Raw genomic sequence first — 17,418 nt, forward strand, 5'->3', positions numbered from 1 at the left:
TTGAAGCACTAAGTCTGTTTGAACCATTTAGCCCTAAACAAGGAAGGGATTTGAACATTTCTGAAGACAAAAAGAGGAGGAAAAAAGGGGCAACCACTCCTTTATATCATTCTAGCGGTTAATCATTGACTTTAACATTAAGTGTCGACCTAGTTCCTTAATAGTTACATTGCCACACTTATAAGTACTCCTAATAGGAAATCAAGAGTTTTATTTTAGGTGCCTGATAAAACAGTAAATTAATTTAAAAAAGACTATGGTAACTGCCAAAGGTAAGTCAATTCTGGAACTAACACCATTAGCTATCTGATAAATGTAGGCAAAACAATGCTAACCATTTCCTCTGAGAAACATATTTGTGCCTGATAACAACTGTAAGAAGTAAATCTACAACTAACCCTGTAGCCTAATTGCTCAGAAAATGCAGTATCTAATCTTCTGTTCCGTACAAACAACAGGAACAGCAAGATTCATAGTAGAACAATTATCTGATATACCAGTCACTTTATCTGAAGTTAGCTAATCAAATAAAATACTCTGAATTTAATCGCACTGTGAAAGGCAGCACTGGAAACGCTCAATAACTTGTGGCCCCGGGGTAAACCTATTTGCCCCACTTTTTTGTGCATAGGGATGTATCTAATATTTTAGCCCTAAATCTAACTGGATTAGACCCAAATTTATTTTACGATAAACACACACAGACATAACTCTCCTAGAGCACACTACTAATGAATACACTTTTAGAAAATTACTTGGTTCAGGTGACGCCATGGTTGAGACAATAACTGGTGGTCCAGTGCGTCTGGTGAGTTTCTGATAAGGAGAATGTTGCATGTGAAAACTTGGGCCAGCAAGCGCCAGGGTGGAATCCATTTGGGCTCCTTGCTTTCGGAGAAGCTGAGGGCTGCTGTGTGGGCTATGCATTGGGGACATTGACGTATTTCGGTCCCTCTTCAGCAGCTCCATGGGCACTGTGTAAGTAGTTGGATATGCTGTTTTGGGACTTGCATGTGGGTTAGTCTGCACTGTAGTCCCTGGTAATCCAGTTGGAGTGGAATAGGCAGACACTGGACGAGTGTGCATGTTGCATGGTAAAGGAGTGTTGTATCCAGAATTAGCTAGAAAATGAGCACCTTGATGAGTTGCCCCAGATGCAGAATAAGTTGCAGTTTCCAGAAGGTGCTGTGTGGGGGCACTGGATGGGCGACGATTTATTTCTCCTACTCTTGGTGATACTGGCTGTAGAGAAGGAGGAGGTGGTTGCTGCATAGTTGTGCCGTCTACACCAGGACCCGTGGCAGGGTGCATGCCATATTCATTCTGCAGCAGTTCACTTCGATGACTAAAGCTGTTAGATCGGGTTCTGGGACGGAGTGTGCTGTTCTTCCTATCATGCCTTTGTAGCTGAATTTCTGTTTTGTAGTTATGGGCAATGCGGGAAAGCACCCTGGCCTGTCCAAGATTTGGAGCTACAGATTTTATATCATTCTCTTCCATCATCGCGAGCAGGCTCGGAGAATCAAACCCTTGCTGCAGCAAAGCATTGAATGTGCTTTCGGACACGCCTTCTGAACGCAGAAGTGCTAGGAACTCCGGATCAAAGTTTCTTTTAATGTCTTGTCCTGGGAAAGCTGAGGGCATCTGAGAATGAGAAGGAGTCATGGCAGATTCATAACTGTCATAAGGAATCTTTGCATTGACATTTTCCCTGATGGGTCCATAACCACGATTTACAGCAACGGCAGATGGACCTATGCTCCCATCAGGAACAGTAGCAGAATTTGGATCGACTACCAAGCACGTTGGAGTAGTTTGTCTAGCAGCTGCAGACTCTATAGGTCTCTCTGCTGTATCACTATAGACCTGCCTGTTGGGAAATGATGATGGTTCTGTTCCATATCTAGGGGTGGGCTGTTCAACACCATACCTTGCAGGAGAAGGATCTCTGTTTCGCATTCTCTGCCCCTCTTGGATCATTTTACTCATGGGATCCCTATACATACGGCTGGCTTCGTGTTGGGCAGGTGACCGTCCTTGTACCTGATCCCAAGCCAATCTGCTACTGGGAATCCCATAATTCGGTAATGATCTATTAATCATGTGGTCTCTATAGTAGCGTGGATCTTTAGGTGATCTAGCGGCTAAAGATGGGTCACTGTAATAATCCTGAGATGGCAAGGAGCTTCGTCCAGACATTGCAGCCTGTCTGTCGTAGTAAGTGAAGTCGGGAACAGAACCCTTCCGTAAGGGACCCTGGTTAAAAACTGGATCCTGATATTGGTATGGCTCTTGCTTCAATTCCGCACCTCCTTGCAAGATGATATCATGCGGTCTATGGTTTGGCTGCTCATACCAACCTCCTTCTCCACCGTAAGTCAGCGAATTTCTCCTCCCTGTTGGTCTCTGATATTCAAATGCATTTTCATTCTCCCAGTTGCCTTCATACCATCCTGCAGCATCCCAGCTCTGAGAACGGCCGATATTTGTATGCTTACTTGGAATTGGCATTGGAATGAAACAATTGACTTCTGTTGAGATAAAGAAGAGAAGGAACCTCTCTTTTTAAATCTTCTATTACACACGTCAAAAACAGATCGAGCTGTATCTGAGCTCTTCTGGGGCTTCAGAAACAACCAAGTGGTGGTTTTATATTTCAAAGTATTGCCTGAATTATTAATTCTTCGAAACTTTAGTAGACAAAACACACAACACCCACTGTAACTCAGTCTCACTCCAAAACCGAAGAATGAAAGGTCTTTTCTGTATAGTTCAGTCACAGACAAGGGTTGCAGCATTTAATCCAGATGGTTTATCCCTTCCTGCTTGGGACAGTTTGCTCACATGGACAACTGGTCTAGCAGTGTGTGAGGATTATGAGCTAAATAAAACCCCTAAAGCCTTTGTTCCATGTGACATCACTTTAGCCCGATGAAACCTTCTGCGCCAGCCGATCCAGCAACCTCAATATAATTTCTCTTCTGAAAATTATTTTTACATTTTATTTGTATATACGTTCATATATATGATACATATATGTGTATATATATATATAAAAATAAATAATAAAAAAGAAAGCTTCAGTGTCAGCTCAATCTTAATCCATCCTGATGAAATGCTAATCCACGGCACACAGCTAAGGACAAATTAAATGGAAGAAGGCAGACAAGCCTTAAAAAAGGCTGATGCAAGAAACTCAAGAATATAAGACACTGGCTAGAAATTTCTTAGGTATCAGTAGAACATTTTACGAATATTGTAATTTGCTTTGGAAATTACGTTTTTTTGTTGCAGTTTCAAATTAGCTCCAAAAGGATTCTTTACATTATTATCATAATACTCAAATCCTTTCATCATTCCAGGAAAGAAAATTGCGGAGGTGTAATCTGGAATTTATAATTTTAAGACCCTAGAAGAGGTCACAGTAAAGGAAGGGAGGATCAAAGGATCTTAAACCTGGTATTACAAAGCAAAAAAAAGGGAGTAGTAGACTTTTGTCTATTATCTCCTGGTTTCCTTTAACTATATGTTTATGAGATGGAAAAACACTCAGACATCAGACAAAACTCAATTTTTGTATCTTGCAGCATTTCAATAGTCATATGGCTTAGGCTTTTTAAGCTGAAAGTAGGCAAAGGGATTTAGATGGAATCACACCAAAGAAAATTGTTATTTAGAAACATACAAACATTTTCCATACAAGGTTACCATTTTTGGGAGAGATATTAAAATAATTCTCTAAAACACAGATCAACTGTCACATCCTGCAAATGCTCAAACAGTCGTTGTTTTTGCAAGAGTAGAGCAAATATTATATTTTGTTTACCAACCATCACCTACACTGCAATACTTCTGTTTAAAAAAAATTTAAATGGAAATGAATCTGTTTCTTTCTCTGCTACAGTAAAAATGTCAGCATTACAAATATGCAAATTTCAGGTCTGAATTACTAAAAGGAGTAATAGACACCTTTTTAGGGAGGTCGGGAGGAGGGGGGGGGAACAGCTTGTGCATTTTTATGGCTAATCCACAATAAATGTTTGGTGCACTAGCCATCACATGATGAAGTATTGTGCTATTATGATAGCTAAGTCACTAATACAGTCTAATGCTTATACTTGCCTATCATACTAATACCTCTGGGCTATATTTCTGACCCAAATACTGACAGGATCTCTTAGTAATCCCTAAATTTCTTTATTGCAGTAAATAGTACAAAATCCTCTTCAAACATCCTCCCCCACAAAGAATTCAAGTCTTTAAAAATATTCTGGATATTTTATAGACATACAAAAAAAAATGCCCCCACAAGATTATTTATGCATTTTTGGACAATATCTGATTAGCATCATATTGAATTAACTAACAGAATTAAGGCACACTGGAAAATTTCTTCCTGTGTGAGTCAAAATGGAAAGACAAGTTTGTAGCTGATGAATAACGGAGAACATCTTGGCCTACAAAAATATTTGATTACAACCTTTTTCTTAAAAGGGTAAAATATATTCCAAACTAGATACATTAAAATCCAAGTTGTTTGGTTGTTTTTAATACTGTTATTTTCTCTGTTACCAAAGTTCTGAAGCAGAAGAGAGCTAGGAAAAATTATATAATTTTATACAATAAAATAGTATTGATATTCTACAGTTCAAGAGCATCTTTCAGCCAGTGATTTAAAAGGAAATCATTAATGAATTTAGTCACAACACCAAGATTGGTGGTATTATCCTCAACACACAGCTGAAAAAACTAAGTCACAGAGACGTTAAGGCCCATATTTTCTAGTGTTCATTAATTTTAGGTGCCTCATTTTCAGAGGTGCTGAGAAAGACAACTGCAGTTGAAATCAGTGGGGACCTTGGGCTGTTTAGTACCTCTTAAAATGCCCCCCAGGCTCTAGGGTCTCAAGTTGGGCACCCAAAATATTAGATACCAAAATCTAGTTGCAAATGTGTAGAGACTTGCTCAAGTTCACACACAAACTGAAGAAGAACCCCAGAAGAAAACCTAGGTCTCACGACTCCCTGTCCCATGTCCTAGCGAGAAGACCATATTTCCCCATTACTGAAAGCATCAGTCCAGGCTCTAAAAATTATCATCCAGCAACTGCATCTATTCTTCTCTTTAGATAAAGAAATGCTGTGAAAGTCAAAAATGTGGTGGAGTGCTCAGTAACAATGTCTGTGTTCCTGCTTTATAGGAGCCAGCAAACTAACATTTTAGGCCCTGATCCTGGCAACACTTCTGCATATGGTTGAATTTAAACACATGAGCAGTCCCATTGACTTCAATGGATCTCCACAAGTGCTTGAAGTTAAGCACGTGTGTGTGTACAGGATCAGGGCTTTAGTGAAAAGTCAGCCACTTTTCCACAACACTAAGTTAAAGAAATTCTTGTGTCCTCACTAGAGAGTGTATTTCTATTCTATTTACTTTAACAGCTGCTGAGCAGGAATTCCAGCAGCCTTTCAGTCTAAACTATCATCTCCCTGAAAACCCTCTGCTTAGCCCAGCCGTGTCTGCTCTGCCCTCTCTCTAACTTCTCTGTTAAGGTGGACACAGACTATTTCCTCAATGAACACAAATGAGAGCACAGATGTGACTGTGACAGCCAGCATGAAATATGATGGGGGGAAAAAAACCAAAAAAGTTAAATTCCCCACTGCACCAGGAAATGAGTAAGAAATATTTTAAATGAAATACAGATAGAGGCAGAGAGCTCTTTTGTTTTTCTTTTTGCACTCTTAAAAACAGTTCCTAGTTCTGTAGCTATTTATAAAATAAGATCCCTGCAACAGTCACCAACAGAGGACTTTATGGAGCAACGTACTGATCCAACATAACTAATCTGATATAACAGAGTACCTGGGAAAAGAGCAATTCACAAATATTGACATTCCTAATGCAAGGGTGAGACTGAGGAATGTGTTTTACATGCAGCCCATTTTATTGTACCTTATCTTTGAATTTTACAGATATATTAGGAATATTGCAACATGGAACAAAAGCAAAATAATTACCATGATATGAAATGCTTTTGTCTTTGTGAACCCGTGAAAAAAATGCACAATTAGAGTTTAAAACAATGGTTTTCAATTCAACAGTGACATAATCGGCATGTGTTCTGCTATGATACGGCAACTGCAAAAATAGACTTTTTTTTTTTTAATGTGATGGGTGACTCTGTCATCTAAAATCCCCTCATCTAAAATTGAAGGGGTGAAGATCAAATTTGTATGTCAATGGGGTCTGATAATGGTAAATGTCTAGCTCTACACAGTGCTAGAAAATTCAGTTTTGTATCTGGGAGAGAAGAAAGCATGGATTATATTCTCTTACTTACTTTAGAAAACAGACTATTAAATCTGCAAATGCTAGAGAGTCTACTGTCGCCTCAATGTGTATGTAGAATTCCTATCAGTCATGGGCAGCAGGTGAAGCCCCTCTTTGGGGAGGCTAGCCCCCAGCTCCGCGCCTTCTCCCATGCCCTCCCCATGGCCAGAGCCCCGAGACCCCCTTCCCCACCCTCCTCCCGCAGCTGGAGCCACAAGTCCCGTCGTCCCCCTCCCTCCCCCCAGTACCCTCCCCCCCGGCCACAAGAGCCTCGGCCTGGCCGAAGCCCTGAGCACTCCCCACCTTGGCTGGTCAAAGCTGAGCCGTGCCTCCCTCCCCGGACCCAACCCGCGCAGGGGGAAAGCATCTGTTAAGACACTTTTGATATGCCCCATGCAGGTTTGGGGCAACTGAGGTGGTGGTATTTGCCCCCTCAGCTGCCCCGGAACCTGCATGGGGCATAATAAAACAAAAACTTCACCGCCGAACCCCGCAACTGGGGGAGGGAGGGGTGGTCCAGTGGCCGTGGCAGTGCTGGGGGAGGCGGAGCCTCCCCATGCCTATTATACCCGCCGCCCATGCTATCAGTGTAAGTGGAAAGCCCCTTGAGAGGGAATGTGCATAGTGCTTAGGGCAGGGATTACATATCAGGACTCCTGGGTTCTATTCCCGGCTCTGCCATTGACTCACTGTGACACCTTGGTTAACTTACTTAACTTCTCTGATCTCAGATTACCCATTTATAAAGTGGGTATCATAATACGTACCTACTTCACTCTGATGTTGTGAAGATATTAATTCATTAGTGTTCTTAACATGCTTTGAGTTCCCTGGATAAAATGCACCAGAAAGGTGCAGAGTAAGAGTAATATTATAGCCCTCTGAATGTCTGCCCTTCTACTGAAAATGCATCATTGTGCATAATGATTGCTGAAGCTTAGATAGCCCTATATTGCTTCCTGTGTTTGCACCTCCTCAAGAGGCATTGATGAGGTGGAGTTAAACATTTTCTGGTATATAGTGGATACAAAAGGGGAAAAGGGAATGACATGCACTGTAAATACCACATAAAGAACATAGTTTAAATAAAAATCTAGAGGTGGGTGGGTGGGAGTGTGCGTGATAATCCCTAGGAAGTCATTGTATTTGCTGAAATTTGGCTTTGCAAAAAGCTCTCACACAGTGGCAACAAGCACACAGCACAGATAGGCTTTATAGCAGCTTCTCTCTAAATTAGATAAGTACAAAGAGAAAATTAGCAGGATTGCACAGGAATCATTTTCAATAATCAAAGGAATAAGAACAGCATCTGAAAGCACTCAGCTCTTGGAGCTGTGCCACGTGCTTTTACGAATTTCCAAACCAAAAGTGTGGATGCTTAAGAAGTTCAACAAAACACTCCAAAGAAAACCCAAATACCAAGTTGGTGCATTACAACAAAAACTCTCAAGACTAGCTGAACACTAAGCAGTCGCAGCCCCATGTAACTCTATATTCTGGTCACTTTAGAAGCAAAAAACAAAAGCTTATGTATATTTGCAACTCAACCTCCCTGAAATTGGGATATACATTTATTGAAAACACTGGATCACATATTCCCATGGCTTGTGCACTGAAAACTGTAGGAACTCACTTAAAAAAAATCCTGCCTCTAAATGCTATACACAAGCTAAAACCTCCAACTTAGTTATGCTGCCATTACAGTTTACTACAAAAAAATGGCCCCATGCACATGAAAAGCATATTCCAAAAAAAGAAAAAGGAATGTGTGGTCTGAACATATGTAGGAGAAACCAAAGCAAACCAAACCAAAGCACATGCCAAAAAACAAAGGCAGTTACTGCAGAAAACTAGTTCTAAGTGACTAATGCCATTCTGAGCAACAATAATTTGCTAATAGCCCACAAAAACCCAGATATCTCTGTGGTACTATACAAAGATAGCAGTCGATTTCTAAAGAGTATCAGATCCACCTGCAATGGTGTGCATCTGCATTACCTGCATCTGTGGTTGAAAAGTGTTTGGAAGTGTTCTCTGCACATTATTTTTCTCATCCCATTATAGCAGACCCTGTATCTGCAGATCACTTAAAAAAAAAAATCATACTATTTACTTTTTTTATACTGTGGAACCCACGAAGACATGCAGCTAATAAATTTAAGTAATCCACAACTTTATTATTGTAATCCTTGATAGGGTTGCCAATTTTGGTTGGACATATTCCTGGAGGTTTTATCACATGACATAATCTTTGATTAAAGATTAATCTTTAATTCCTGGAGACTCCAGGGCAATCCTGGAGGTTGGCAACCCTAACCTTGACTTCTTGCCACCCAACTTCCTTCCTTTCTTTTTGCCTGGTGTGATTATACCTTCAATTAGCCAATAAGTGCTCTGTGGCAGGCTGCATATCTATTATTTGGCAGTACACAGGACACTAGAGATACTGAACAAAGAAACAACAATCTCTCTAATGGGTGTTTCTAGACACTCTCACTGCACCTATTCCAACCTTCTATTATTTTATAGGGTTGAGTACCATGAAAAGCATTAACTTATGCTGCTCAGTTCTGTAGTAAATATTTGCGGATCATAGAAACTTCCAAAGCTTTTTATTGCAAATTGGAACCTATGGCTCCTGGTCACTCAACCTGGCTTTCAGGGTAAATACCTTTGCCAGAAGCCATAATAGCAGTATGTATATACTGAGCTGCTGTACTGCAAAGATAGAGCAGCATTCTGACACACAGGATCTTCTCACTATTCAAGAGGGGCTTACAAAAACTGGTTCTGAATATCTCTGTTGGGAATATTTGGAAGATTCCTAGAATACCCAACAGGACTACTATAGAGATCCTAAAATGCAAAATGGCTTTTCCTAAGATGTCAAGTATTTTACAGACATGACCATCAGCTAGGGAAGAGATTTAAACAGGCAATAGATTTTGCAAGAAGCAGCAATCCACCAGGGGAATAAAGCCCTTTGGTGACTGGGATTCCCACCGGGAAAACCAGCATATATCGTTTTTTTGGAAGATAGCCCCACTTTGCCTGCACTTCATGCATACACAGAATAATTACTCCAGTATTGGGCTGCAGTAACTTCCTAGGAAGATGTTGAATGCAGTACTTCACGGAACTGGAAAAATCCACCTAAAGTTGCCTTTGAATAACAAGTTCTAGGATTAAAGCCTCCAAGTTTTATGCCAAGTTTAGAAAAGTGCAGCAGAGACCCATTATCTATGAAGCAGGTTTCGATCTAGCATGGGCTTGTAAGATCTGGCAAAGAATGAGGATTTACTGTTGAAGATAAAGATGGATTTCCGATTAACAGGAACATGAGAATCTAGAATGCACTCAGAGACATGAAAACTAAAAACCTAGCTGTAAACACCACCTAGAAATCTTGAAATAAGATTTACAACCAGGCTTCAACCAAGCAAAATTTTTGCATTCAAATATTTAAAATATTGCTTACAAAACAATTAACAGAAAAAATATTGTGCAATTCTTGCACCAGCTAAGGGTTAACATTTTTTTTTTTTTTTTACTCCTACACCAAAAATGCATATACTTTCAGGAACTACAAAAAAATTAATCAATCCGGATGCTGAATAGTGATCTGGCATGCATGGTTCATTGGGCATGTCCCTCAAATATTCACAAGGATCTAATCTGGGAATGGTCTTTAAAAAATCCTTTGGAAATCACATCAAGCATCTTGCATCCAAAATTGGGAATTAGACCCTGAGGTCAAAATTCATCATGATATTAAAAGAATTTGGGAGTAGGATTTAAATATCATCTGTAATGAAAAGGCTTGGAATTATATCTGTCCTACAAACTAGAATCTTAAATGAATATGTTTTAGAATTCTGACCTCTGCCATGCATGCCTGGGCCTCCATATAAATAAATAATAATAATAATAATGAAGGACGTATTACTGGATTCCTGACAAGATTAAAAGGTGGAATCTCAGGAGACTTTTTTTTTTATGGTGATACTCAAGAGCTACAGGACACGTTTCCCAAGTTTTGGAACTCTTCACAGGTAAAAGAATATTAGGAGAAATAGACTTTCAAATATAAATTATTTATTAATAGATGTTTTAGATCAGCGGGTCTCAAACTTCATTGCAGCATAGCCCCCTTCTGACAACAAAAATTACTACACGACGCCAGGAGGGGGGACTGAAGCCCAAGCCCTGCTACCCTGGGAGGGGTGGTGGTAGAAGGGGGGGGGAAGAGTGGGCAAAGCTGCCCCAGGGCTTCTGCCCTGGGTGGGGGGGGGGGCATGTAACCTTAGCCCCCCTGCTCAGGACTGAAGCCCTTGGGTTTCGGCCCCAGGCAGTGGGGCTCAGGCTTCGGTTTCAGCCCCGGGCAATGGGGCTCGGGCTTTGGTTTCAGCCCTGGGCCCCAGCAAGTCTAACACCAGCTCTGGCGACTCCATTAAAATAGGGTCGCAACCTACTTTGGGGTCCCGACCCACAGTTTGAGAACCCGTGTTTTAGATTAATAGATTTTAACGTCAGAAGGTACCATCAGAGCATCGAGTCTGACCTTAAGGAAGATATCCATATTACAATATCCTTTTGCCTACTGGAAAACAGATACATGCTTCTTGGACGTCCAGAGGGAGCAACAGGAGTGTAATGTGACCAGATTCTCAAAATAAAACAACAGGACACATGTCACTCGGGGTCATGAAAGAGGAAGAAGGTGTGACAGCTTAATACATGGGCAGGATCAGGCCCTGTGGAGAGCAACAGGAAGAAAACTGAGGGCAGAAGAGAGAAGGGAAGTCTCCATCACCCCATGCATGAGAATAATAAATCTACTAACTATTTGTTCTTCTCAGGGGAATAAACACTTTCAACAAAAGAGGCTCCTTAAACTACATCTCATGACTATCATTGCACTTGTGGCTAAAGGTGCATTTGGTGATGGAGTGTCCACTTTTAGTTTCATTTTATCACTTCTCTGCTCTCCTCCTTCCCAGCAGAGACTAGGGAGAATGGCCTCCCAGAAGTGTCAGCAGCACCTCCTGCTGGAGAAGTGAAAGTGTGCTGCTGTACATAAACAGGACACTTTGGAGTCCTGTTTTAAACACTATAAATCTTTGGGGGAGATCACTGGGGGAAAAAATACAACCAGGATATCTGGTCAATTAATAAAAGTGTTTCGAGGAATGTAATTGCCAAGGAGGAATTACTAAAATACTGGAAATACATCTCCATCTGCACTGCTGGAATGGACCTAGCCCTGTCAGAAGCTGCTTCTTGTGAGAAAACTGTCTTCCAAGCACTGGATGAAACCAATGTTTTCATGCTATATGGGATACTTCTTTAAACTTCTTGGAGTTAACTTTAACATAGGGGGCCAAATTCATCCATAGTATAACTCTACTGAAGTCAAATCGCTACACCAATGGAAATTTTGGTCTTGTGCACACATAAATCGGGCAGGTTTTGGCATGTTAGCTACAGATAGATAGTTTTCTTTTTAAGCTAAGAACAGGATATATTGGAGACTTTAAAAAAATTAATTAAATTAATACTGTTAACCTAACCATCTATACTGAAGTGTCAGTGGGAAACTAACAAGCAACCCCACTCAAGTGTAATGCAACAAGAGTTCATACTCAGTGCTAGAAATTACTGTTGTAGCACTTACATATATTACCTGTGTTCATGGGTACTGAAAAATATACTTGTAAAAGAAGCTATATAATGTGTTTCCCTGCAACTTTACTCTAGTGAGACCAGATGTCCAACTTCTTTTAAAATACCAGGTATATTTTGTAGAGATGGGCTCAAGCCTGAAACTCTGGATCCAGATTCGAACTTCTCCAAAATTCAGGGTGATCACATTCAAGGCGTTAGTGATGAATAAGGATATATATCGTTCAAATCGGTCATTGAGAATAGATCATTTTCAAGCACATATGCCTATGGCTGATATGAAGCTGAAAAATTAACATAGTACACCTCAGATGAGTCCACTTATTGATAGTTGATAGAATAGGTTGCTGACTACACTATAGGTTGCATATTCTGAAGTACAGAGGTGGAAAAATCATAGTTGCTATGTTATCTTATTAATATATAAACTGAATAAATGGAAAAATTATCAAAGCTGAAAATGAAGCCTATGGTATAGAAGTAGTTAATGATAATGGCTACCCAAAGGTGCTAATGACATGAGGCCATAACACTTGTTACATGGAGTCTTGATTTTTAGACTGGGGGAAACGGAGTAACAACAAGGCTAAATTGCAGATTAGACAAATATAAAGCTACAACAGGTGTGGGTTAAGAAGTAAAGACAGAAGACAGAGATCTTTATTTTGAGTTATGGGCAGCTAACAAAAGCACCATGGGCAAAGTTGTTCTACTTTCAATAGCAGGCTGAGTTAGATATCCAATACAAAAAAAGCTGCACATGGAATTCATGCAAGTTGCACCAGTATTCCTATCTGTACTCTTAGGGCTCAATTAATTTGTCTTACACTTTACCAAAGAAAACCAACAAGATCTTTTTGTTTGTTTTTTTAGTTATTTGTACAGCTTGTTTCATGTGTAACTCACATTCTAAATTTTGTCATGCAGTTTTCCCCCGTGCCACAACTTGGGTGCTTACACAAGTAAGCAAATGTGCATAAAATACACATAGAGGCTTGAACAAGAACCAACACCACCACATTCCTTAATGCTGTAAAAATGACTGCACATCTGTCTCATTTGGAACATGCACAATAGCTTATTCACAAGCCAAGAAATGTTCATTTATACCTATGGGGAAAGTTTGAATCAACATGGTGAGAGGACTTAGCTTGACCTACATTTATGAACCCACTGTGGTTGCCGTGAACTTTGTTCATCCACGTGAACTCCCTGCACAGGATTTATGTCAACTTTTTTTTGTTGTATCTGAAGACCTACAAACTTCATTGGACCCTACATACTCTGATTGCAGGGATCCCCCAAGAACCTGGACACCTTGTTAATGTCCACGATGCCTTTTCACCACACAGATATTTCACAGCACTACTGGAATCTACGTTCCTCATTATGGATACCAACAACACAAGGAGTAATAAGGTTCAAGGAAAGGCCTTTGTGAAAAATGTGAGTGAGTTAGAAAGTAATGTAATGTATAGACCAGTGAACTTCAGATGGATATACTGGAACAGGTCAGCAAATCAGGAGGAACCAATCATTAACCAAAATGTTAAGGGGAGTTTGCCAGAATCTCAGTTGGTGTAAATCAACATAGACTAAGTTTAACAGCTGAGGATCTGCAAAACTTTTTATTTGCCTCCATTAATTTCTCTCTCTTTCCCCAAGGAGAAACTTGGTAAGCTACTTCCTAAAAAGTCTGATGGTTTTATGTCTTTTGAGAGGCAAAAACAAAAACAAATATAGTTTTATAGGGGAGGGAGAAAAAAACCTCTCTACAATGAATTATACTCATGAAACAAAGCCAACTCAAATCTATTAATAGACTACTTCCCTATTTATTCTAAATGAGTAATTTTTACCCAGTATTGGCAAATGTATCCATACTTGATATAATCTCTAATGCATTGTTTCTCTTTGAATGACCATTTGTGATAAAAATTTCCTGACATAAACAGGAATTTATTTCTTAACAGTAAACAAACAAACAAAAACATCTATTTAGTTGACCTACGGGCTGTTTATTAGTCCCAATGCAGGTTTTAATCATTAAATGCCTTATGTTGTGAGCTCCTCAGAGCAGAAGTTGTCCTTAATGAGGTCTTGCTATCACACAATGCACACTACTGTAAACAAACAAAAAGCTTCCTGACCCAGGAGCAAGAGAATTTCCCCTTTTTTCATTCAGGAATTTTAACTTGTATTTTCTTGCTCCTGCCTGGAAGTGTGAGTATGCCATGGAAGTCCTAGTGTTGCTTTTCACATGAATGGCAACCAAATCCATCAGGGCAGGTAAGACTAAAGTAGAGAGAACCACTTTCTGCACTGCTTGTAACTCTAGGAAGTTGTTCTGATGAGCTTCCACGTTTTCTCTGACCAGAATGGATTTTTTCAACAGGGCTAGATTCACAAAGTGACAGATAGAGGTGGTGATGCCAGTGGCAACTTCCCTATAACCTTTAGCCCAGTGGTTAGATCACTCATCTAGGATGTGGGAAACCCAGGTAGAGAAGAGATTTGAATACTGGTCTCCCACATCTGAGGAGCATGCTCAAACTACTGAGCTATGGGATATTCTGGTGTTAGTCTCTCTAAATGTCTCCTGTGGAAGCTGCCCCACTTCCTTCATTTGTCTGCTACTGTAGCCTCCCCTACACCAATAATTCCATATAATATTCAAAGACACCAAGACAAAACCAGGCAAAGTAAAATGCCTGCTTTTTCAATTTATGCTTTCAAAGCAGCTGGAATGGCCAGTGTTCAGGGATTTATTACCCCCCAGTCCAACCTGACCACAATAAGATCTTTCAACAAAAAAATAGCCTTCAGCAAAGCCAATGTGGTATATGATAATCCTACAACCCTACGGGCTAGTCTCCACAGAAAAGTTAGATTGACTGAGCTACGTTGGGCAGGGGGTGTGAAAAGTCCACTCCCCTGAGAGATGCAGTTAAGCCAACCTAACCCCTGGTGTAAACAGGACTACTTCTGTTGACCTAGCTACCGCCTCTCGGGGAGGTGGATTAACTACAGCCGCTGGAGAAGTCCTCTGATCACTGTAGTGCATGTCTACACTGAGGCACTATCGTGGCACAGCTGCAGCTATGCTGCCATAATGTTTTAAGTGTAGATCTAGCCTAAGACTCTGGAAAATTATTTTTCAGGATTATTTCTACAATGGTAATTACAGTCAATCCTAACCTGTTACCTATAAACATTTTGGGAGTCACACACAACACGACATGCTGCAGCTGTACAACAGTAAATCCCATCAACTTAATTCAAATCACAAATGAAGTTAGTGAACAGCAAATGTGCTTTTTTCAAAAGTTATTTTACAGATTAAAAAAAGATTTTAGCCAAGAAAGAACAAAAAGCTCAAATCAGTTGTTCAGAGGAAAATAATCTAAACTTCAAATCACATCTAATGTTCTGTTAGCAGGTTTGTCCTATGATCCTTTTGAGTTTCTTGTTCACTCAGCAACCAGATCTGATAGTAAACATCAAACTGGAAAGGCTGCTTTTGAAAATCCCAACTCTGCCAATATAAGTCTTTTAAGTCAGGTTCAAAGTCATTTTTCTAAGATAAGATAGAACACTACACCTGAGTGTTTATGGCATTCAAATGGATAGATATGTAACTCTTTGCTGCCATATATTCTGGCCACTGTCAGCACCTTCCTTCCTCCCCTCACAACCCCCCGTATTACAAAGGCAATATGCTCTGGAGCAGAGTTAAGGCAGATTAACCCAGTTTTGATTGGGTTAATTAAACTGACAGGTGGAATGGCGTTTACATTTTTCTATATTACATGATTAAATGAAGAACTCATTTTTCAATTTCGTGCTCTCTGCATTGAGCTTGAAATGCAGCCGTATCTGATGAATAATACCGCTTCCTGAGAGATATCAGTATCAACGTGTGTTTCATGTACGCGTTGTATATCCAAGGAGATCACTAGGATCACCCCACTCAATTAATGGTTAAATAATTCATGGCAAGCTTAAAATGATAGCAAAGGAGTTGTATTTAATTACTGCTGTATCAAGAAAAACACAGTCCATAACCACTAGAGCAAAACATGTAGGAACTCAGTTTTGCCTTCAGTTGTGCAATCTGAGGGGTCTTATATGTTCTGCTGAAAATTGTTATAAAATGTGTTTCTTGGCATCATAAAACTTCAGTGGGAGTTGTGTGCCCACATCCAAGAGCACAATTTTACCTGGGAGCATTTAACATAATACTTTGAAGTGTGCCCCTACAAGCCATTGTTCATAAAAGTTGAAACCATCTACCTGGACAGATTCTCCCTTTAAACATAGGTAATCACTCAGCTGACAAGATTTAAGCTACAGCTGCTTGAATGACACTTTGTTCCTTTTTTGCTACAGCTTGTAAAATTTTTATGAGATGGCCGCCAGCTCTCATCAGAGAAGTATCAGCGAGCACATTGGAAAGTCTGAGGTTGTCTGGCACCACTTGACTTTTCTTCTAAGTAAATAAAAGTAGCTTACGCCATCTGAAGCTGCAGCAGAGATACATTAACTACTGGCTGTCATTCTGTTGTGACACTGAACAAAATGCAGAAAAGTAAAGGAAAAACCTACCTGGGCTAATGCACCCAAACACATGCTATGAATACAGAATGGATCTACAAACAAATTTGTCTTGGCATCACACATTTGCTAATGAAGGGAAAACTGTTTGTCTAATATTCTGTCCGATACATTCAGTTACATTTCAACAACAAATACAGTTAACACATATAGAAATTGTCAATGTTGCTGAAGAGCTGAATTTATTGTAGCCTGAGGAATGTAGGAGTAAGTGTGTCTCCAGAAAATCTCGGTCGTTTAAATTGCCATTTAAACCATAAACTGGTTTCAGAGTGCCTATCATAACTGACATTGCTCAAAATGCGTTCAAAATGCTAAGCTAGATAGCGTGGCATTGCCATGAGTGTGTGGACAAGAGAGGTAGTTGTTTTGCATCCAGCAATCTCTCTCACATAGTCTGGGGCACCAGCACTGGTGTGACTTAGTGAGGGAACGCTGGGAAGAGCTACCCCCTACTCATTTCCATTTGGGATTTAGATCATTAACTTCCACATGGGCTCACAGGACAGCACTTTTAACAAAGCAGCACCGTCACTGTAAATACAAAGTAGAGCCAACCTCTTGATATGGCAACATCTAGACTACAGATAAGAGTGCCATTCCACTATAAATTACTAAGCAATGCAAAAGAGATGACCAGTAAGCCAAAGTCTTATCATTTGCAGGTCACTTTCAAAACAGGAACAGGTGTTTCACTTACAAACACCAATGCTAACCATAGTTCAGCAATTCTACTTTCTTTTGAAGAATCTATGTGATTTCATTAGAAATATTGGATTATGCTCAGTC

General features: G+C 40.0%; 1 protein-coding gene across 2 annotated transcripts in view; it reads right to left on the reverse strand.

Annotated features, from left to right (window-relative positions):
* CTBP2 (C-terminal binding protein 2) overlaps nucleotides 1–17,418 on the reverse strand; it is a 238,671-nt gene that overhangs the window by 77,331 nt on the left and 143,922 nt on the right. Inside the window, exon 1 of one of the 2 annotated variants that reach the window (XM_065407216.1) lies at nucleotides 756–2,511. The exons of the other annotated variant lie outside the window; for it this stretch is intronic. Coding sequence (XP_065263288.1) covers nucleotides 756–2,511 — 1,756 coding nt within the window. Of the gene's footprint in view, nucleotides 1–755; nucleotides 2,512–17,418 lie in introns of those variants that run through there. 2 annotated transcript variants of the gene reach the window in all.

This window comes from Emys orbicularis, chromosome 7 (assembly GCF_028017835.1).
Source record: "Emys orbicularis isolate rEmyOrb1 chromosome 7, rEmyOrb1.hap1, whole genome shotgun sequence".
NCBI lineage: Eukaryota > Metazoa > Chordata > Testudines > Emydidae > Emys > Emys orbicularis.